Below are 24,775 nucleotides of genomic sequence, written 5' to 3' on the forward strand. Positions count from 1 at the left end.
TTTCATTCGTAAAATGAATATTTCATGGTGCAGAAGGTCAATAGTTCAAATTCTACCAGCTCTCATCCACTTAAAGAATTTCTAAATTCAAAAAAAAAAAAAAAAAAAGAAAACCCATAAATCCCATGTAAAGTCGTTTCCAAGGAAAAACATAAGAGAATCTAAAGTACCAAAAAGAAGAAGAAAATCATAAATCCCAGGTAAAGTAGTTTCAAAGGAAAAACAACGTCAATTATAAGCTACATAATCAACACAAGATCATACGTAGACAAATCCTCCTCAAAACTAAAATTACAACCCTTACATAAAGATATTAAAACAAACAAAATTGTACCATACTTACAAAATTCTAATAATAGCGATAACTACCCAGTTATATATGCTAAAAACTAATACTGGATCAAACAAAAATAATTTCAGACCTCCATACCTTCCATGAAGAAGGATTACTCTCCCGTCCCTACTTGTGAAGCACTCTTAAAGAAATTTTTGTGTGAGATGATTGAGAAGTAACGATCATCAAAATGTTGATTATGCCGTCTGCTGAACAGAGATTGATATAAGGCTTTCATAAAAAATGATAAATTGTATACTTCGCCATTCCTAGACAGACGCATTCTTCAATCTTCTACACAAACAACTTTCTTAATCTTTCAGCAGAAAGGGCAGCTCTTTTATTAGTTGGCTCAAGCACCAGGGCGTATTTAAAATCTGCAGGCAAACAAGTGTCAATAAGCTTAGTCATGACTTGTATTCAAACTTGGTTTGGCTAAAAAAAGAGGGGGGGGGGGGGGGGGGGGGTGTTGGTAGTGTGGGAAGGAGGGATTTGGGTGGTGGGTGTGGTGGTGGTTAAATGGAGAGGAGAGGTGGAGGAAAGAGATATTTTAAGTTGCTTGCGTAGGGTGAAAATAGCGGGAGAGAGAATGAGGAGAAAGAGACTTTCTTTTGTTTGACAACCAAGAGAGTTTCAAGGAAAACAAATTAGTTCTTGAAAGTTAAAACTGCTGTTGTATCCTTCATTTTTTTTTTTTAACCAGAATATATCCATCATTCATTTATAAGCTATAATGCATTATGATTGATCACATCAGAGTAACATAATAAAGGAGAATACCACAAAATAAATAAATAAATAAATAAAGCAGTTTTGTTCAGAATATAACCAGATTTTTTTTTTTTAATTTCTATCAATTTTTGCAGTGTGTTTGGAGATGCCTTGCAACATATGGCTAATTATACAAAAACCCTAATTAGATTTTTTATCCTTGTTCTATGCTAATGATTCGATTTATGAAACCATAAAACTTTTATTATATATATATATATATATATATATATATATATATATATATATATATATATTCCATTAAGGTAGTATGGGCATGAAATTCGCTGATTTTGAAGTATAGAAACTTTTAAGTTTAATTTGGAGCAAATCTTGAAGGGGGAGGGGGGTTGAGTAATTAATCCTAATCAATACCAAACCAACATACAACATAACAATAAAGTAAAAAAATTAAAAAATAACAGTTAGAAATTAGGCTAACTTCATCCGGTCAATAATTGTTCAGGTTTTTGTCATTGACCCATATTTCCATTGCTTGAGCATTGTTTTTAGGGGTAGCAATTCGTATTCAGGGGTCATGTTCATGTGAACATATGGGCATAACAAAATTTGAGTCAACACAAACACGGCCCGTTTTTCAATCGGATAACATGACATGATAACACGTTTAGCACATATAATATTATGAACCATTTAATTCAGTACTAGACGTTTTAACACATATTGACACAAATCCAATGTATTTAGACTCATCAATTTTATAATATAAAAAGTTACCAAAACAATAAATCATAAATATAATATAAATAGCTACGTGAAGTGATGATTAAAATAATGCTATTCTAAAAAAAGAATATTATATATACACCATAAAATAAATTAAAAAAAACCAATAACTAAATTAATATAATTACTATATTAATAAGTCACTTATCAATATAAGTAGACTGAATTACACGTATATTAAAAATTGTATATGTTCATATATAGTATTATTAATTAAATATATAACATAACATGGTAAAATAAGTTGCTTATCTTGATAATTATATCATTAATTTCTAGTATAAATCAATATAACAAATTATTATTTTTAATTTTTTAAAGTGATTATATTATAGTATTTATTAATTTACATATTATATAAAATATAATTAGTTATAGTATTATTTAAAAAATAAATTTATATTTCTCTATATAGGCATTATGAGTTGCATGTTGGGTTAAATGTGTCAACAAAACGTGACAGAACTTTTTAACAGGTTAAGAATATCATTTATGATTCAGCAGGTCAAACCCTGAACATGACATGATTATTTCCCTGTCACAATCAGGTCGACATGATTATGGCACAAACATGATAAGCCTAAACCCAAACCCTCTAATTTCATGCAGGTTTTGTGTTGTGTCCAATATTGCCAACCCTAACGGTTTTTATCATTACTTAAGCAATTGCTCATCACCTATTTACCTAAACTCAGGTGCAAATATCCAACAATAGTAATGTGCGGGTCAATCACTAGTTTCCAAAATTTCATTGGTTTCACCAGTATTTAAAGGGTTAAGGTATGGTAACCATATACAAGTAGCCTTATTTAACACTACTACTTGAGTAAAACTGAAGATTTGACATTAATATATAATAACAACAACAACAACAACAATAATAATATATAAGTTTCCTTTTCATGTTTTATCAATAACATTACAGAATGCATAAACACTTCAGTTTATCTTTTGAAAAAAGAAAAAATAGTGCTAAAGAAAATAACTGAGCAAGTTTTTAACCAACTTTTCGAATCACTACTACAAATAACATTCGATTAAGACTAAGATAACCCAAAAAGTGAAACATTTTGAGTAAAAAAAGTGCTGGCTTAAGGGCAAAGAACTTTTTCAACCAATTTGAACTCTTCTCTAATATCATGTTCCTTCCGAGATTAACAATGATTATACAATTTAAATTCCAAAACCCATTTCTCACTGCAAAATATGCTGTCTTGAGATAACATTTTGCAGCAACAAATGGGTAATCATTTTCCATTTGAACCATCCCAAATCCCAATTGTCAAGTTAACCTGAAATTAAGTACTGCAAAGCATTCTCCCTATTTCATTTTGGCAAGATCCAAAACAGCCAAAATAGATTACAAGATAATAAATGGAGAAACATCTATTTAACAGGCAGAAAATACATAAAAAAATATGATATTCTCACCTTCAATTGCCTCCTTATAATAACCAATCATCTCTCTCGCTGTGCCTCTGCGTAAATAGGCCTTTACATTCTGGAACAAAGTAAAGAGCAGGAAATGATGTTACAGGATTTCAATATAATTTTCAATAATGGCCTTTAGCCATTCAAGGCCAAACAACACAAGAAATACCAAGAGAGTTTTATCTAAGTGTTCAAAATTAAACCATAGGTCACGCAGATTTAATAGATTTAAAACTTTGGAGCTGAAGTATCATTTTATAACCCTAACCTAAGAGGTGAGTACGTGGGCTCTCAAAGCCCTAACTTTGAGGGATTTCACCAGATGAAAGATTTTGAGAAGTCCACAAATTTTATCTTACTTTAATCAACCAAGCAATGGATTATACAGAACCCAAATCCATTAATTCTTCAAGAATCAAGATTACTCCTTTGAATAGTTAAAACCAAACATGGCCTTAAGATTGTCAAAAACATGCAGCTAATAAAATTATGAGGATGCAAGAAGGAAATCCTTTTTACCAAAATGGTAATCCAAATAATGAAATTCAACAAGGAAAACCACTTGATATGAATCAGGCAATTAGCTGAAGACCATTGGCCGTTGCTGGCAAACGAAGCCAATTGACTAAACCAAACCAGGAACATTTCCAAGTTCAAAGATCTAAGACTGTTAATCCACAAAGAAATTGTAGAACGATGAAAAGTTGCACTGAATAGCATACATTACAAAAGTACAAGAGGACGGGAGAAAGGACTGGCACACCAGTTAGGGCTAGTACGAGAAACATCTCTTTCTTACTTAAATTTACCTTTCCTCTCAATTTAAGAAAAGATGCCAACTCTTCTTTGGACCTCCTTTAAAGCCAAACTAGTGGGACTTCTTGAAAATGCCTACTTTAATATATTATCACATTCATATCTAGTCCCTCTTTCTTCTCTCTCTCTTTCATCTGACCTATAAACTTTACTCATTTTACTAAATTTAAAAAAGAAATGGTAGCACAAGCATTTCAGACCTTTACAGTTCAACTCCACAATAATACCATTACCATATAAAACTTCGATACCCATTATCTATCAATCTAAATTCAGAGTAGGTGAACCTTGAGTATAGTATTTTGAGCTAGTGTTTATCCCATATCAAGAATAATAAAGTTAAATATTTTAAGTTATAAGAGAATGTTTTTGAACATACACTAAGAAAGATAAATACACAAATTACGCATGAATAGGGCAGAAGGCCTTTGTATAGCCTTAGTGATCAACAATAGCTTTTGCTGTTGAGGGCTCTAACAGTCAATACATATGTATTACGAATTTAGGATGATAAAAAAAATTAGCATCAATCAATTGCTTAACCAAAAAGATTCTGTCACTTAAGAAATCACCTTCTTATCAAGGCTGATAGCTTCAGTACAATCACCCTCAGCTTGAACAAAACTGGAAGCACAAAAAGCAATGTCAGGCATTTATAACATTCATTAACTGATGAAATAACATTGAAGAATAAAAGAATACCTCCCTAATTCAAGATATGCTGCAGCTCTGTTACTATAATATGTTGCATTCTTGCCATTGAGTTTGATTGCTTCGGTATAATAGCCAATAGCCTTCTGCCACTGCTTATCTTTGAATGCTTGGTTGCCCTAAACCATAGAATTAAAAACAAATAAAATTATTAAGCAGTTCTGGCTGGGCCAAAATGTATTAGCTGACAGCAGACGCATGGTTACAGTGTAAGGGTTTGCCGGCTTCCCACAAATAGATTAGGAAATTTAACAATAAAATCTGAACTTGCTTGAAATAAGTTTATCACAGACATTAGGCCTTTCAAATGTGTAAGCTTCATGCCAAAACCTTAATTAGATTTGCGCACAGCAAAAACATAAACTCAGCGGTGAACAACAACAACAGTTAAGCGTTAATCTCAAACTAATCGGTGCTGGCTATGTGGATCCTTTTTCGATATTCAACTCTGTTAGACAGCAAGTCCACATCAATCTCCAAATACACTCAATGGTGAAGCTCCAACAAAACCCATTTGAGTTAAAATAGCATATCCAATTATCTACTAGTACACCTAAATAAAATGGATGAGCATCTCTTGCAACACACTGTTGATACTCGCTTTAAGTGATGTTAATTTAAACTACTCAAAATCAATATAACGATATGATAGATTAGCAAGACAAAATGAAGATGGGCAGCCAAATAAAACCAATCCTCATCCAAATCAATTCCAATGGGCTGGAAGGATTGGCAGATTTTAGAAATACAAAAGAAATGGATAGTCTACCTTTTCTTTAGCCATCTCAGCAGTTCTTTCCTTACTGTCAGAATTAGGAGATAATTTGGACTTGGCAAGCATATCAACCTGCTCTTGAAGAGATGCATAAATGATCTGTACAGTATCCAGCAGAAAGCGATCACCCCCATGCCTGGCTATGAAGGATACTGAAACTGGACGCTTATCATAATGTCCTAGTGGAATGGTCACCTGAAGCATCAAGAAAACAAAAACATTTAATTCTACCAATATGAGAAGAACTCAGATCTATAAATTGTTTCAAAATAAATATCCAAGACATAGGAAATACTATTCTTTTGCGTGTGCAGGTCAGAGCATGAAAAAGAGAGAGCATTTCACCTGACAACAACCTGATAGGCTTGCAATACTCAACAGACTAAATGAATGAATCTGGTAATCCTCTGATAGCATCTCTTTTGCACCAAGTTTTGGAGGAAGATAAGCAGTTGTAGGGATAACCAGAATTCCATCGTCCTGAACCCAAAAGTAAATAAGATATTATATTTTTGAGAGCGTAATTGTTGGAATCCCTTAATTAGTGCATTAGCTGTAAATTAGAATATAAATTAGTGATATTAGGGATATTTGTATTTATTAGCTTTTATTTTCTTTCCTATTAAAGCTATAGCCTTTGTGTATAAATTTGAATCATTGTAACACTGTAAATACATCAAGAAATTCTTCAATTCTCTCTAATCTCAACATGGTATGAGAAATAGTTAGGATTTGTGTGGGTAAGCCTTGAAAGCGGGTCTGTTGAGGGAGGTAATTGTCACCGCCCCTTTAGGAAGGAAGAGAACCTCGTCGCCGGTCCTTGCCGCCATCCGGTGAGATGCATGATCCCACGAGCCGACAGAAGGTTTCCGCCTCGTGTACATGTGTCGGCGAGTGAGCCTGTTCTTGGTCAGTTTTTCCGGCCATACTTTTTTTTCGACGACATCCCTAGTGTACCGCGCCTTTGCCCAACTCACTCCTATCTCTTGGTTTGCAATTTTGTTTTTGGGTATTTGTCTTTTGCCTACTATTTCTTTTAATCAGTTCTCTGAATTATATCTGATGCAAAAAATTCAGTAGTTGAAGGGAAAATGATTACTACAACTGAAAATCCTCATTAATTATTAGCCCCGTAAAGCTTGATGGGACAAATTACCTTGCATGATCTAGATCGTGTCTCTTTTTTATTCAAGCTAGAGGGTTGCAGGGTTATCTTATTGGAGATAAGCAAAAACCAGAAAAGTCTGTTTCTACCTATAGTCAATGGGAGTCAAAAAATTCTCTTATCATGTCATGGCTTATCAATTCTATGCAACCACATATAGCTTGTGGGTATTTACTGTTGAATAGTGCAACTGCCATTTGGAGTGCAATTTCTCAAACCTATGCTCAAGTTGGAAACGATGCACAAGTGTATAAGCTTCGAAACGAGGTTCATAGTATGAAATAGAGTGAACTAATTATTGCTCAATATTATGCAGAATTGAGAGGTCTATGGCAGGAACTGGACTTTTACCAGGACTTTTAGGCTTTATGTCCTGAAAATGCTATTAAATTTCAAAAGTTGGTAGAGAAAGAGCGGATCTACGATTTTTTTGCTGGGTTGAATATGAAATATGATCAAATTAGGGTCCAAGTGCTTGAAAATGATCCTTTACCTACCTTAAGACAGACATACTCTTATGTTCAGCAGGAGGAGTGCCATGATTCATTCAATGTCAGTTGATAAGGCAGGGCTAGTTGCTAATTCTTCACGTGAATAGTCAGATGGTTCATTAGATAAGGATCAATTACATTGTGACTATTGTGGAAAAAAACCTGCATACTAAGGAACACTGTTGAAAATTTGCATGGACGCCCCACTAAAGGGCATGGAGGAAAAAGGCTGAGCCTTACTAGACCACAAGTTAATGTATCTGAGGCTGTGAATCTATCTGAAGATACTACCACCACTGAGATGTTTTCCAATGAAGAGGTCCAGACTCTAAGGTGTTTGCTATCACAACTTGAATCGCAATCCACCACAGTTGCCTCTTCTAACTTTGTCAACTCAAGTAATGCTTTTCTTGCCAATCTTAATAATTCTTTTTAGGTTATAGATTCTAGAGCAAACAAGCATATGACAGGCTCTTCAAATAAATTCATATCCTATTCTCCATGTTCAGGAAAAGAAAAAGTTCGCACTGCGGATGGATCCTTATCTAGTGTTTCTGAAACAGGTTTTGTTAAATGCACCCCTAATATAAGTCTTAGTTCTGTTTTACATATGCCTAGCTTTCCTATTAACCTCTTGTCTGTCAGTTCAATCACAAAAGCTCTAAACTGCAAAATTGAATTTTTCCCAACTCACTGCGTATTTCAGGAATTGACGACAGGGAGAATGATTGGCAGTGGTAGACTGCAAGATGGGCTATATCTCTTGAATGATTATGTTGGCCAGGCCATGTTAGGGCAATCTATGGGTGCTGAGGAACAAATTATTACGTGGCATAGGAGACTAAGACATCCTTCATTTATTGTGTTAGAAAAACTTTATCCTTTTCTGTGTAAACAATGCAAAACTGAATTGTTAGTATGTGATGCTTGTGAGTTTGCTAAACATACTAGATAATCTTATCCTGCAATAAATAATAAGACTTCAGTTCCTTTTATGACTATCCATTCTGATGTATGGGGACCTACTCAAACTGTGTCTTTATTGGGTTACAGATGGTTTGTGACCTTTATTGATTGTTGCAGTAGGTTAACTTGGGTATATTTGATGAAAGGGAAAAATGAAATTTTCTCTTGTTTTTAGCAGTTCTATAAAATGATTAATACACAATTTGATGCTCATGTTAAAATATTGAGAACTGATAATGGTACAGAATATATGAATGGAGTCTTCCAGGAGTATTTGAAGGCACATGGGATTTTACATCAGACTTGTTGTGTTAATACTAGTTCATAAAATAGGATATCTGACAGAAAAAATACACTTACTTGAGGTTGCTAGGTTTCTTATATTTACCATGAATGTTCCTAAACCTTACTGGAGCGATGCTATTCTTTCTGCTGCATATCTTATTAACAGAATACCTCTTCGGACATTGGAGTTTAAGAGTCCTTTAGAGATTTTGCAAGGTAAAAATTCATATACCGTTCCTCCAAAGGTATTTGGTTGTGTTTGCTTTGTTCATAAGCTTAATAGTGGGAAATTAGAACCCCGAGCCCTGAAATGTGTTTTTGTTGGTTATTCTAGCACTCAGAAGGGATATAGGTGTTATCATCCTCCTTCACGAAAATATTTTGTGAGCATGTACGTTACCTTCAGGGTATCTGAATCTTATTTCCATCCACCTCTTCAAGGGGAGCATAGAAAGGAAGAGGTGTATTTTCCTTCATCCTCATCCTCTCCCAACCCTCAATTTCAGGGGAGAATCTAGGTTTAGAGCCTATACCTAACAATGAAACTCAGGGAGAGTTACCTAAATCTTGAGAAAGGTTGAAAAGGCCAAATTTGAGAACATATACTCGATGAAATAGGATAGATATAGCCATCGAGCAGGAGATTTCTAATCAATCGAAATCCCTGGATTCAATTCCCGGATATCTTGAGGTATGTGATAAGTCTCCTTTGGCTCCTGATAAGTCTAATTTTGATTCTCAGTCTGTTCTTATTTCTTTTGATAATGATCTTGATATTCCTATTGCTCTCTAGAAAGGTGTTAAGACCTATACTAAACATCCCATCTCTAATTTTATCTCCTATAATTCTCTGTCTCCATCCTACAGAGCCTTTCTACTGTCTGTTTCCTCTGTCTCTATCCCACAGGATTGGAAGAAAGCTTACCTCGATCTAAAATGGAGGGCAGCTATAGTGGAGGAGAAAAAAAGCTTTGGCAAAGAATGAGACATGGGAACTGGTTACTCTCCCACTAGAAAAAAAGCCAGTTGAATGCAAATGGGTGTTCACTGTGAAGCATAGAGCAGATGGTTCAATTGAGAGGTATAAGGCCAGACTGGTAGCAAAAGGCTTCACAAAGACGTATAGAGTAGATTACCAATAGACCTTTGCTCCTATTGCTAAAATGAATACCATCAGAATTCTGTTGTCATGTGCAGCGAATCCTGAGTGGGACTTGCAGCAGTTTGATATTAAAAATGTCTTTTTACATGGTGACTTGGAAGAAAAAGTTTATATGGAAATTCCTCCCAGGTTTGAGGATGAGAAGACCAGAGGGAAAGTTTGTAGATTGAAAAAGGCTTTGTATGGTATAAAACAGTCACCTAGAGCATGGTTTGATAGATTCAGTAAAGCGATGATCGCCTTTGGATGCTGCTAAAGCAATGCTGATCATACCTTGTTTATGAGTCATCGTAGAGGCAAAATCACATTACTTATTGTCTATATGGATGATATTGTGGTAACTGGTGACAATAAGAAAGAAATGGCTCTTTTAAAGAAGCGCCTAGCACAGAAGTTTGAAATTAAAGATTTGGGAAGGCTCAAGTACTTTCTTGGAATAGAGGTATATCTTGGATCTGTTGGAAGAAACAGGAATGCTGGGCTGTACACCGGCAAAGTCTCCTATTGAGGCCAATCATAAATTGCAAGCTAGAGTTGGAAAATCAGTAGATTTAAGGAGATATCAGAGGTTGATTGGCAAACTAATTTATCTTTCACACACTAGACCGGACATAGCATATGCAGTTGGTCTAGTGAGCCAGTATATGCATGATCCTCGTGAATCTAATTTGGAGGTTGTTTTCTGCATTTTGTGATACGTAAAATCTACACTTGGGAAAGGACTTCTTTTCTCAAAGCATGGTCACCTTCAGATTAAAGCCTTTCCAGATGCAGATTGGGCTGGGTCTCTTGATGATAGGAGATAACATCAGGATACTGTACCTTTGTTGATGGTAATCTAGTCACCTAGAGAAGTAAGAAGCAAAATGTGACAGCTAGATCCAGTGCAGAAGCCGAATTAAGGATAATGGCTCAAGGTATCTGTGAGTTATTGTGGTTACGGAAGTTGATAGAAGAATTAAAATGGTTTGAAGCTAATGGTTTGTTCTTGTTTTGTGATAACAAAGCTGCAATCAGTATAGTTCATAATCCAGTTCAGCATGATCGGACCAAGCATATAGAGATTGATACACTTCATAAAAGAAAAAATTGTGGATGGCTCCTTAAATGTCTCTTACGTAGGTTCGAAAGATCAGTTAGCTGATGTGTTCACTAAAGGGTTAAGTTGTAAGGTGTTTCATACCCTAGTTTGCAAGTTGGGCATGTGTAACATACATGAACCAGCTTGAAGGAGAGTGTTGGAATCCCTTCATTAGTGCATTAGCTGTAAATTAGAATGTAAATTAATGATATTAGGGATATTTGTATTTATTAGCTTTCATTTTTTTTCCTATTAAAGCTATAGTCTTTGTGTATAAATTTGAATCATTGTAACACTGTGAAATACATCAAGAAATTCTTCAATTCTCTCTAATCTCAACAGTAATCAATATTTCAGTTTCATGTAACCAATCAAGATGACTAGAGAAGGATTTGCTATGTAATATAGGGCACTGTTACTATTGAGCACAAAGTGTAGAAGCATGCCTGAGTGACACTGGCATGAGGCACAACAAAAAAATAATAAAAATTCAAAATTGATAAAAAATATTTCATAATAAGATCAAGATGTTAGCTCTATTTAACCAAATTGACCAAAGTTAAACAATTTTCAAGTATTATTTCAAAGTTAATTAAAATGCACAGAATAAATACAGACTTTAGCATTTTCCTATATATATATATATATATATATATATATATATATATATATATATATTAAAGACTTTAACACACATACACACACACACACACACGTGTGTGTGTGTGTGTGTGCGTGCGTGTGTATCCTTTAAGAAGGCATTTGTTAGAAAATAAAATAAAATCAGATTCTTGGAGACCCAGAGACAAAACCAAAAAATCAGATTACACCTAGAAACAAACCCAAGTAGCCCTATTAGTAAATGCTGTTTTATAAAATAAAAAAAAAAGGAACATAAAACAAAGGAGTTGAAGAGTCAAATGAATATGTGAGAGAATGAAAGATGATTGAGAACCAGATATTAGGGGAGAATTTAAAGCATGTGTACTTGGAAGTATAAGTATTGGTGACTGGGGACTTCAGATGTGATGGTCTGACATGTTTCCGGCAACTTTCCATCACTGTCTACAGCACTTCAGATGACTTTCTGGCACATCAACACCCAATTCTGATAGATCACAAAGTTTTGAGTTTGATGGTAGTCCTTTTTTAGATGAAGTGCTCACAAAAGGTGGAACTTAGGAAGGCGTGCACTTGATAGACTTCGCCTGCCTTCCAACTGTAGAGGCACTAGGGCTGGAGCCCTGTAGGCCTTGCACCTGAGGCACACCATTAACAACCACGATATAGGGTGTGCCTCAACACTTCCCACATCGCACAGTCTAAAGGGGGTTTTACATGTAGAGCCCTTTCCTTGCAATGCAAGGAAGAAGCTTCCCTGGTTAGACCCATAACCTCCAAGCCAACATGACACAACCTCACCGTTGCACAAATGCTTACCCTCATGCAGTACATGATATAAATGTTCTTTATCTATGGAAACAAAAAGAAAATAATGTTTTAGAAGCCGTCAGCCCTGGCAAAAGAGCATACCAGCTACCAAGTGCCACGGGAATTTTAAAATTTCAAAATACATAATAGATGGGGAAAAGAACAAACTATAGTATCTTATATGATGTTTTAGGTTTCAGACTACTTATGATTTTGATGTTTTCTTTATAAAAGATGAAAAGAATGATGTTTCCCCAAGTAACATGCAAATCCATAACTTCTTGTTTTTTTCGTGCTTCAAATCCTTCTTTTTTTTCCCTTGTCTTAGTCATTTCAGCATAAAGAGACCTAGCATTCTTAAAGACCCTAAATAACCCACCTTTTGTCAGGTAGTTGAATTCAATCCTGGATCAATTGTGGTCAAATAAGCAATATAATTGAGCAAACATGACTTCCAAATATATAAGGGTGAAGACATTCATTCTCTTATTCACAGTGCCTTAACTACACCGTAATTGGCACCCATAATTTATTTTAGTCCCTAGCTACTCAAGGCAACAAATCTGGTTTTTAATTTGCTTCTCTCTCTCTCTCTCTCTCTCTCTCTCTCTCTCTCTCTCTCTCTCTCTATATATATATATATATATATATATATATATGAACAAATCATATGGGTCATAATGACAATTTCCACAACTAGCCACAAACATTACCTTTAGAAGTGAGTCAATGGCTGCACGTAATTCATTGCTGATGGATTTAAAAATTCCAATATCTGTATCTGTTATCTCTAAGATTTCATTTATTTGCGCAGAGATATCCAGATTAGGCTTCTCCACATTAATCCATTCCTCGTGATTATATCTGAATTCATATCTGTCAAAAGATCCAGACAAACACATTATCCAAAAATAGCATCAAGCTAAAAGTAAAACAAAATCAACAGCCAAACCTTCTCTGCATGATCTAAATAAAACTCCTACATCATGAAAGTGAACATGACAACAAAGTCATCATCTTGAAATTAAATTCCAAGACTTACTCAGCCTTGGCAAATATCATTAATCCCTTTAGTTTTCTTTACTCAGAGTCCAAATCTTCACAAGAACGGGGTTAATTATAGAAGTCCAAAACCTGCAACGGTTATTCTTGGATTGCGTGATGCAATTCATCCAAGCTGTGATGCCTATGAGACCCTTCAAATGTTCAATCCAAGCATATTTCTTCACTTACCAATCCAATTCAATTCACAGTGCCTTAACTACACTGTAAACGGCACCCATAATTTATTTTGGTGTGTAGCTACTCTTAGGTTACAAATTCTGGTTGTTAATCTGATTTTCTATTCTCTAGCTTTCTAATAAACTGTTACGACTAAGGGAAGAGTTGAATTAGCTGATATAGTTAAGTGGTTAGAAGAATAGTAGTTGGCAGTCACTTTATCCCTCTTCTCTTCTACTCTTCTTCTGTTCTGCAATTACTGATTGAGATGGTAGGCTGGTAGCTGAGTAGGGTTCATGAGCTAAGAACCTGACATAAACCATAAATCTAGCCTAAATAACCAGCCTACATTTTCACAATTGTGATTGTCTCTTCTGCATGGAAATTCGCTAATTCTCCAACAACCACTAAAACTTCTCTTGAATCAAGCATAGGCTTTCTTTAGATAAGTAAGGACAACATCATTGCAAAAGAGGGGTCTGAAAAGAAAGGAAATTTACAGTGCATTTAGATCTAGAAAACTTGCAAGAAAATAATTAGAAAATGTAATTACCAGTAAAGAAATGGAATCTGTTATCCAAGAAAACCTTGTTTCTCATCATTCCAATTTCACAGACTTTGGAAAATTGATTTTAATAGCTTTCCTAGTTTTCAATTTAACATTTGAAAAACTGAAAAATAACGTTTTCCAAATTTCAATGGAAATCTGCATACATGTTTACTTGCTCCAGCTTTTTTACTAAGAGAAAATGTCTCTATCTTCCATGGGTAAATATTTTTTTCTGCAATTTTTCATAAAAACTAAATTGGTAGGTAGAGATGAAACTAGAGAAGAAATACTATTTAAAGTAAGCATGCTTTTAAGGACTTGAAGAAATTCAGAATTGTGGTCTAGACTTCATATATATTTGCAACACTAATGACTAGTTTTTTGTTGGTTTGAAGTTGTATATTTACGTTTATTCGACCAAATTAACTGCTGCTCTAGGGTTTTTATAATTTTAGATCAGAAGTCATAACTGTTTTATGTAATTTCAAAGTTTTATGCAAATTTACAAAAACAAGTGTCCTAATTTAGAGATTGCCAGTTTTCCTAACCCATTGAATACCCCTACCTGACTCCATTAAGGTGAATAAAACCGTCCTGTCAAGAAGCAGGTTTGTCAAAAGTTTATGTTCCTTGAAATGCCAAAAGCAAAGGTCCCTAGTCACAAAGACTTCTTCACATTATTTAATCTCAGAAGAAAATGGAAAAAAGAAGACAGCTCCATAAAGCTAGCAGTAAATGGAGCATCTACGCCACCAATGCCAAATTATCACTTGGAAGTTGCCTCTTCTCAGCTTTTGCAAAGCAAAATTTCCAATAATACAGGATTCAGTCATGAAATAAGAAAGCTCACCTATGCAGAAGCTGCAAAATATTGGCTAGCAATCTTATTGAAGAAGTACTAAGTTCACTATTTGTTTTTTTGTCATGGAACTGTTTTAAGCTTGGAACTTTAGAAGAGAGAATATCCTCAAGATTTTCATGCCTCAATACTTGTCCTGAAAAAATTTCACAGTTATAATTTAGGCAAATTCCATTTTGAACACTAAAAGGTCATAATATATTGCAACAACAACAACAACCAAAAATGATTTAGACAAATACTCATGGCCAGAAGCAAGACGTACTTCCAAAAAGCTTCTCAGTGGATTTAATCACCACCTGCGCAACCCTGTCAACAGGAATCTTTAGTAGTTGAAAACAATCATCAACTATTATAATTTGCCTCGGATTTCGTTGAACTCCAAAAGGCAGTTGCAAGAGCACATGTCCAACACGACGCATAACATTTGGATCCTTGGCAAACCATCCTGCAAAAATAATTTCAGACAGCCATCACCATAAGATATTGAAAGGGCAACTGCATACCAAAGTCCCAGCATTCTTAACTATCCATTTTGACAAGGGTAAAAATTGTACTTAATTGTTATGAAATTTGCATGTTCAGGGGGGTGTAACAGGCTTCTTGAATGGTTTAAAGGTGTAACAGGTTAAATTGAATAAGTTCAGGGATGAGAATGCATTCCAAACCGTAAATTCAACCCATATTTTTTAATGTAAAACAACAGGGCTGATGTATGTTGTGCAATTTTTGAGAAGATATTACACATGAATGCATAATGTTAACTTTTATCAACAGATTGTGCAAATATACATGGGATTCAACTTCAAACTTATATTCTACTTTGATCACTATTACATAATTTCTATAAACTATAAGAACATTCAAAATGAGACTTGGAAGGTCCCAAACAGACTGATTGATAAAAGGTTATTTGCCCACACTAAATGTAAGACCATTTTATGTCTCAGTCACAGCCAATTCATTTGTGTTCACTGGTACTCATATCCACCATAGGTGTAATTCAGCTTGGACTTAAAAAAGACAAAATGGTTATTATCAGAGCAAGAGTAGAATAGATAAATTCAATCTAAAGGTATGCTTGGATGGATGAGGATTCACAACTCAACTCAACTCAACTAAGCCTTTATCCCAAAAATTTGGGGTCGGCTATATGGATTCACTTTCTCCACTCTGAACGATTTTGGGTTAAATCCTCAGAAATGTGTAATGCTTCTAGGTTATGTTGTACTACTCTCCTCCAAGTCAATTTAGGTCTACCCCTTTTTTTCTTTCTATCCTCTAACCTAATGTGCTCTACTTGTCTAACTGGAGCCTCCGTATGTCTACGCTTCACATTACCAAATCGCCTCAATCTCCCTTCTCTCAACTTATCTTCAATTGGCACCACTCCTACCTTTTCTCTAATACTCTCATTACGGACTTTATCTAGTCTAGTATAGCCACTCATCCACCTTAACATTCTCATCTCTGCAACTCTTATCTTAGATGCATACAACTCTTTCAGTGCCCAACACTCACTACCATATAACATAGCCGGTCGTATGGCTGTACGGTAAAATTTTCTTTTTAATTTATTGGGAATCTTACGATCACATAAAACTCCCGTTGCACGTCTCCACTTCAACCATCCGGCTTTAATCCTATGACTAACATCCTCCTCACATCCCCCATCTACTTGAAGGACTGAGCCTAAATATTTAAAGTGATTACTTTGGGGCAGTATCACTCCATTCAAACTAACTCCTTCCTTATCACCAGTTTGGCCTTCACTGAACTTGCAATGCATGTATTCTGTCTTCGTTCTACTTAACTTAAAACCCTTTGACTCTAGAGTACTTCTCCAAAGTTCTAGCTTTCTATTGACTCCTTCTCGTGTCTCATCTATCAGAACAATATCATCCGCAAACATCATGCACCAAGGAATACTCTCTTGTATATGTTTCGTCAGTTCATCTAAACTTAATGTAAAAAGGTAAGGGCTTATGGCTGATCCTTGGTGTAATCCAATTGAGATCGGAAAATCTCTTGTGTCCCCTTCCACTGTGCGCACAATAGTAGTTGCTCCTTCATACATATCTTTCAATACTTGTATGTACCTAATAGATACCCTCTTTTGTTCTAACACATTCCATAAGATCTCTCTTGGAACACTATCATAAGCTTTCTCCAAATCAATAAAAACCATGTGTAGATTTTTCTTCACATCTCTATATTTCTCCATCAAGCTTCTAATGAGAAAGATCGCTTTCATAGTTGAACGACCGGGCATGAAACCAAATTGATTGAGAGAGATAGAAGTACAATATCATCGCAAACACATCACACCAGGAATACTCTCTTGTATATGTTTAAATCAGTTCATCAAAAAGGTAAGGCTTATGGCTGATCCTTGGTGTAAATAGTTGTTGCTCCTTCATACATATCTTTCAATACTTGTATGTACCTAATAGATACCCTCTTTTGTTCTAACACATTCCATAAGATCTCTCTTGGAACACTATCATAAGCCTTCTCCAAATCAATAAAAACCATGTGTAGATTTTTCTTCACATCTCTATATTTCTCCATCAAGCTTCTAATGAGAAAGATCGCTTTCATAGTTGAACGACCGGGCATGAAACCAAATTGATTGAGAGAGATAGAAGTATCATGACGTAGTCGATGCTCCACAACTCTCTCCCACAAAATCAAGGGGAAGTAGGACTTCCCTTTGACCACTCGACTTCCGCAGTTGAAAGGAAGTAACTTAATGAGGGGTAAGTTCAACTTCCCAAGTGGACAAAAGCACCCAACGTACTATTTGAATTCTTTCCTAAATTTATATAAGATAGAAAGGAATATACTTCCTAGTTCCTACAAAGGAGGTAAGTGAAACAAAGAAAATATTTGTGCTCTCCCAGAAAAAGGAAAGTGAATCAAACAATAGCCATTGCAACTTCCCACTAAATAATTTCTCAATAAATAAGCATGTTTTCACTAAACAAGGCCATAGATTTTTTTTTTTAGTTAGGTAGATTCATTGAAAGGAGATTTAACTTCATGAATATATAGACTAAAAATTGTTTGAAGGTAAATTTCAAATATCTACTATTAAGAGTCCCACATCTAAAAGAAACATAAAGTTGAAGGGGTTTATAAGGGTCAAGAATCAACTAACTAGTTAGTTAGTTCTAACCTTTTCGCAATGGTTAGTCCAAGCCCAAGTAAGCCCAATCTTCATACTTCATGAACTCTTGTCTCTAGCCCACTCATTCACCTCCACCCTTCAATTCAAAATTGTAACATATCAATTATCAAAAAGGTGTCATTTAATGTATGTCCTTAAGGAATTGGTTAGAGAAGTCTATTTTTCTCCTTTTTACAAGTCACACCCTTACTTGTCCTAGGATTTAAAAAATTTAAATCTAAAAGCAACCTAGGAGAATTTAGCCAGTCAAATATCAATCCCAACTAAGTGGTTAGATCAAACTATGTAAAAAAGTGTTCAGGTCACTTAAAGCCTTTTTTCCAGTGAAACCAAAAATCATACTCAGCATAGATCTATACTTTATTTTTACTGATGCTTATAAAAGCATATAGCACATGAAGCAAATTAGAAATCAATTTAGCTCTCTTCTTCAAAAAGAAAAAACTTAAGAATTTTCAATCAACAATCCAAATGGCTTATTATTAGGTGTTACCATAAGAAAACAAAGCATAGGATAGTCGACATAATCATCTATCTCTTAACCTCAATCAAAATATAGAACAAGAACCAGAAACATGATTCTTAACTTTCATTTTTAGAGTTATATGGTAGCACATCAGGATATGTCACAAATTGCCATGCACACATACCAACAGTGTCAAGACTTGTCGAGACAGGTAAAATCCCAAAGTGAGGGATGGCTCCATATGACGGTCGGAATCCTATAATGCCACAAAATCCAGCAGGTATTCTAACACCACCAACAGTATCAACACCTGCCATAAAATATTTGTATGAAGACATTACTCAAAATAACAATGCAAAGCTTAAGTATAATAGATAATTAGCATTAATCATAAAAACCATAAAGCAACCAACAGTATCTCATAAACATCAATGTTATCAAAGTTAGGAATCTCTCTCTCTCTCTCTCTCTCTCTATTTATTAGTCAATAAAGAGACGTTGATAAAGCATTAAAATGGCCCAAGAAACAGCCAATTTTCAACAAAATAATGCTTCTTTACAAGACTTCTGAAATTCTCACACAGCCTAGAAAGCAAAAAAGAAGCTTACCTAAAGAGAAATCAACAAGTTTAGCAGCTACAGCAACAGCAGCTCCACTAGAAGATCCACCTGGTACATATGCAGGTGCTGCTGGATTGGTCGGTGTACCATAATGCTTATTTTCTCCATTTATACTGAAAATAAAGCATTCTCAGAAGAACTGACATCCACTAAATAGAAGAAAGCACAAAAAATAAACTCATATTGGTATTAATAAAGCTATCATCAGTAACAAGGTTTTAAAAGCGGCCGTTATTTACAGGTTTCTAAGGCCTTTACCTGTTAGGCCATTATTTAAAGGCATTTCTTGATTTGCATGGGTAAAGGCTGTTATTAGGGATATAAATGAACCAAGCCGCTCGTAAGCTACTCGAAACCCGGCTCAATAAAAGCTCATTTCTAAACGAGTTAAGCTCGAACTCGAATTTTAAGTTCATTTAATAAACGAGCTGAGCTCGAACTTGGCAGTATTTGGCTCAAGCTCGAACTCGAAATTGAGCTGGGCTCGTTTACAGGCTCGCGATCTAGCTAGTTGAACAGTATCGTGATCTGACTCGTTAAACAGATTCGTAAACTAGCTCGTTAATAAGTTTGTAAATAGGCTCGTTTTAAAGTTCATTCATAAGCTCGTAAACTAGTTCGTTTACAAAAACATTTATATTAGTAATTGTAATTTATAATGTTGTAAATATATTTATTTTATTTATGATTGGTTTAAAAAAATACATAAAAATATATTATTTAAAATTATAATATAATTAATACTCAACTCAACTCAACTCAACAACTCAAACAAAACAAAAAAAAAAAAAAATATGGGCTATATGGATTTTTTTTTTTTTTTTTTTTTTTTTTTTTTTTAAAATGTGTAAATGTGTAATGCTTAATAAGTCTGTACTACTCTCCTCCAAGTCAATTTAGGTCTACCCCTTTTTTTCTTTCTATCCTCTAGCCTAATGTGTTCTACTTGTCTAACTGGAGCCTCCGTATGTCTTATAATATAATTAATATATAAAATATAATTATTTGTAATTTATTTTTTTAAATAAAGTTAATTTGTATAAAAATAAAATCAGAATATTAAATATATGGCTCCAATATAATAAAATAATATATTATTAAATATTATATTATTATATAAATTTACGATATAATCAAAATAAAAAGTGCATTTATAAAATATAATTATTTGTATTTTAAATATAATTTTCACAAAAAATGAAGTTAATTTTATATGAGAAATAAATTTAAAATATTATATATACGATCTTTCTCATTAGAAGCTTGATGGAGAAATATAGAGATGTGAAGAAAGATCTACACATGATTTTTATTGATTTGGAGAAGGCTTATGATAGTGTTCCAAAAGATGTCTTATAGAATGTGTTAGAACAAAAGAGGGTATCTCTTAGGTACATATAAGTGTTGAAAGATATGTACGAAGGAGCAACTACTATTGTGCACACAGTGGAGGGACACAAGAGATTTTCCGATCTCAATTGGATTACACCAGGGATCAGCCATAAGCCCTTACCTTTTTATATTAATTTTAGATGAATTGACGAAACATATACAAGAGAGTATTCCTTGGTGCATGTTGTTTGCGGATGATATTGTTCTGATAGATGAGACACGAGAAGGAGTCAATAGAAAGCTAAAGCTTTGGAGAAATACTCTAGAATCAAAGGGTTTTAAGTTAAGTAGAACGAAGACAGAATACATGCATTGCAAGTTCAGTGAAGGCCAAACTGGTAATAGGGAATGAGTAAATTTGAATGGAGTGGTACTGTCCCAAAATAATCACCTTAAATATCTAGGCTCAGGCCGGATGGTTGAAGTGGAGACGTGCCACGGGAGTTTTATGTGATAGTAAGATTCCCAATAAATAAAAAGGAAAATTTTACCGTACAGCCATACGACCGGCTATGTTATATGGTAGTGAGTGTTGGGCAATGAAAGAGTCCTATGCATCTAAGATAAAAGTTGCAGAGATGAGAATGTTAAGGTGGATGAGTGGCCATACTAGACTAGATAAAGTCCGTAATGAGAGTATTAGAGAAAAGGTAGGAGTGATGCCAATTGAAGATAAGTTGAGAGAAGGGAGATTGAGACGGTTTGGTCACATGAAGCGTAGACATATGGAGTCTCCAGTTAGACAAGTAGAGCACATTAGGTTAGAGGATAGAAAGAAAAAAAGGGGTAGACCTAAATTGACTTCGAAGAGAGTAGTACAACATGACCTAGAAGCATTACACATTTCTGAGGATTTAACCCAAAATCGTTTAGAGTGGAGAAAGCGAATCCATATAGTCGACCCCAAATCTTTGGGATAAAGGCTTAATTGAGTTGAGTTGAGTGTATATATATATATATATATATATATATATATATATATATATATATAGTAAATACATAAAAATTAATTTGAACTATTTTATCTGTATTAAAGTACTAAATAAATCAGAACTTAATTACGCAATTTTGGCGGTGGTCGTACGATTTAAAACATGAATTCATCTCTCTCTCTCTCTTCTCTTCTTTCTCTCTATATTTTGAACTTTTAAAAGATTAAACTCCAAGTTTAATACTAATCTAACCATTATTATTACTTTCTCTCTCTTTACAGTTCTCACATATTTTTTTCTATTAACACTAACTAATCTATCTATATATTATTACTCTCTAACTATCCTTTTCCTAGTATCTACTTTCATAATATCTCTCTCTATAAATTGTAAACCTTTAAAAGGTTAAAGTTTAAGTTTAACACTGATCCATCTTCCATATATATAACTTAAATATGTGCTTTCATAATTACTATTATACTTAATATTAATTGTCTATTTATTACATACAAATTAATTTGTTCATATCTTATATAGAGTATTGATAAAAGATATAAATCACAAAATATAATTTGATAAATTAAATAATCTAATATATTTAATCTTTTTAAACTTATTTAAATAAATTAAATATAAAAATAGTAAAAAACTCAAATTATAATATATTTATATAAAAATTAATAAAAATGATTAACAATATGAATTAATTAATAATACAGAAAGTAATATATTTTATTAAAATAATATTAGAAAAATAAAATAACAATTTAATTATTATTAAATAAAATTTATAATGTAATTTTAAAACTACATAGTTTTAAATTAAAAAAATAAAGAATAATTAATTTTATTTGAATTATGATGGTGTTGCAATTTGTGTTATTTTAAAATAATTTGTAATGTGTTTTAAATTATTTTTATTGTTATTTTCTATTATCATGACTATGGACTTATGAAATAATGTATTACGACAATAATTATAAGTTAAAACAGGTATAATAACAGGTACATAACTCAATCAAATTTGAGCTCAAGCTTATCGAACTCGAACCGAGCTTAACCTTATCGAGCTTGCGTTTGAGTTCGTTTTAATAATTCATTGAACTTGATACGAGTCGAGCTCGAGTTTGGCTCGTTAATATAATAAATAAACTTAAAATGAGCCAAGCTCGAATCAAGCTCGAATTTAACATATTTTAAACGAGCCGAACTCGAACCTTAATGTTAAAACTCGAACAAAACATGAACGTAAATCAATATTGACGAACAAAACCTGAAAAAGCCAAAACTCAGCTCGGCTCAATTCTTTTACGCCCCTAGCTATTATTACTGTAATGTAACGATAGCCGTTAAGCCCAATAATGCAGCAGCTTAAAAAGTATAGCAGGCAGGCTTTCTTCATTTGTTTTCATTCTCTTTGTATCCAGCTTCCCAACCAATGTTCCCATCTTTGTGTATCTTCGTTTTACTTATATCTACCAATATCTAGTCATTTCATAAACTTTGCAATTTTTCAAAAAAAATTTGTGTACCGTCGAGCCGTTACCATTACAAATAGACCAGTTTCCGTTACCCACGATGACCACGATTTAAAACCACTATCATCACACTAGGAACTGGGAAAACAAAGATAGCCACTCACTTTACATAAAAAAAATCTCATAGCAACTAAAAATTAATGATAAATCCACAGATGAAAATTCTCATCGCCAGTCAATTACTGTGTGTATACACAATTTACAGCCCATGAAAAGAAATGGAAAGAAACAAATACCTATAAGCCAGTTCATCCACAATTGTTTTCGCAATGCAAGTGGCACCTCCTTCAACAAGAGCTGAAACAACAGGAGACGTCCAAGAAGCTGCCTCATGTGTCCTCTCCCAATCTGGATGACCAAATCCAGTCACATATCCTTCAATGTCAAATCTGATAATCACAAATGCCACTTAATAGGCTATATAAGAAAAAATTAAAATTATAAACTTCGATGAAACAAGAAAGACTATAAAGACAACCCATGTTGAACAGAACCTTGTACATGTTATACTGATTGAAAAGGTTCCCCTAAAAACTGCAGCAACATGCTTGCAACAAATGTAGCATAAAAGTTTTCAATTTTATAACTCCAGTCGAAGACCGCTTGTCTCAAATATTGAAGCACATGAGCCCAATTTCTAAAATTGCATTCGATACAAAAGAAATAGTTTTATTACTTAAGAATGTACTTGCTCAATTTCCTTAGGGAGAAGATAGTGTAAACACCGGAATTTTAAAGACAAATTCTTCAGCTGTTCAGCCTTTCCCCTTCTTTTTCTACTTTCTCCCAATAAGTCTATAATTCTCATATAACTTAGCCCAATTTAGCTATCTGGCGCTTCTAAGCATTCAAAAGGCATAATTTTCTCTTTTCTTCTACTTTCTTGATCATCAAAAACAGTACCCAATTCTTTTTTTTTTTTTAAAGTTTCACATTTCCCTCAAGTTTTCTTACTGACAAGCATCGTCAAGTGATTCCTTTAGCTCACAAATAAAACCACAGTCGACCTGGTCATTCTTTGTATACATATAATTAACCGAACAGCTACTTACACGTCAGAAACAGCGAAGGTAAGGCCAGAGAGGGGATGAGGAGCTTTCGGAGGAGCAGGCTGCGGCGGAGGAAGGAGCTGAAGCTTCTCGACAAAAGCGCCAAAATCTTCCCTTATCGCTTTCTTCAACTTTCTAGTCATTAAGAGAATCCCAGCTAGACCAAGCCCCAATAGCACCCACAGATTAGCGGGATTAGAGGCCATGTTTCCCCAATCCCCTCACTACCAGAGGCAATTCTTCTTCTCTTTAAAAACCCTAGAATCTAAGTTCTATAAAGAAACTGAGATAGATAGATAGATAGATGAAGAGGGAGAGAAGGCTTATAGATAATGAAGAGTGAGGCTGGCAGGCGGAAACACCGAGTTCTCATTTTCTGCTTATATAGGGTTTTAGAAAATAAAATAAAATAAATTGTTTTAGGTTTACTTTAGTTTGCCCCCTTGTTTTTGTGCAATTTGCATCAAGGTCCCTAAAGGTATTTTTCCAATATTATTTTTAATATTCTCATTCACTTCGATATACATAAAAAATTATTATTTAATTTTATTTAATAAAAATAATTATTTAACGCAACTATTTTTGCAAATATATTAATTAACTTTTACATTTTATTCCATCTATTTTTTATTCTCCCACCAAATTTAAATTAAATTTTTTTATTATTTAATGTAATTAAATGAGAGAAAAATTATAAAATGTACATAAATTAAGAGAATTAAATAACTAATTTAAATGAAATAATAAAGTATAAAAGTTATTATTTAATAATAATAATAATAATAAAAGAA

General features: G+C 33.9%; 1 protein-coding gene across 1 annotated transcript; it reads right to left on the reverse strand.

The window, feature by feature from the left end:
• Positions 1–209: 209 nt before the first annotated feature.
• On the reverse strand, positions 210–24,349 carry LOC110644224 (translocon at the outer membrane of chloroplasts 64). Its single transcript, XM_021796917.2, has 13 exons — positions 23,988–24,349; positions 23,172–23,324; positions 19,062–19,186; positions 18,637–18,762; positions 15,062–15,244; positions 14,788–14,932; positions 12,880–13,042; positions 5,931–6,065; positions 5,580–5,780; positions 4,802–4,929; positions 4,672–4,723; positions 3,284–3,353; positions 210–711 (listed from the first exon to the last, which is right to left on the reverse strand). Exons 1-13 carry the CDS (start codon positions 24,188–24,190, stop codon positions 629–631), a joined length of 1,767 nt encoding a protein of 588 aa, XP_021652609.2. The 5' UTR covers positions 24,191–24,349; the 3' UTR covers positions 210–628.
• Between the last annotated feature and the right edge of the window lie 426 nt (positions 24,350–24,775).

Source organism: Hevea brasiliensis, chromosome 17 (genome assembly GCF_030052815.1).
Source record: "Hevea brasiliensis isolate MT/VB/25A 57/8 chromosome 17, ASM3005281v1, whole genome shotgun sequence".
NCBI classification, from domain to species: domain Eukaryota; kingdom Viridiplantae; phylum Streptophyta; class Magnoliopsida; order Malpighiales; family Euphorbiaceae; genus Hevea; species Hevea brasiliensis.

What these genes read in the sequence shown, in the direction of transcription:
- LOC110644224 (XM_021796917.2), bottom strand. Translation starts at nt 24,190, where the DNA reads ATGGCCTCTAATCCCGCTAATCTGTGGGTGCTATTGGGGCTTGGTCTA. An exon ending in ACTTGTTGATTTCTCTTTAG is followed by an intron (nt 18,763 to 19,061) that starts GTAAGCTTCTTT and finishes ATTTTATGGCAG; the next exon opens with GTGTTGATACTGTTGGTGGT. An exon ending in CTATCAGCCTTGATAAGAAG is followed by an intron (nt 3,354 to 4,671) that starts GTGATTTCTTAA and finishes ACTTTGTTCCAG; the next exon opens with AATGTAAAGGCCTATTTACG.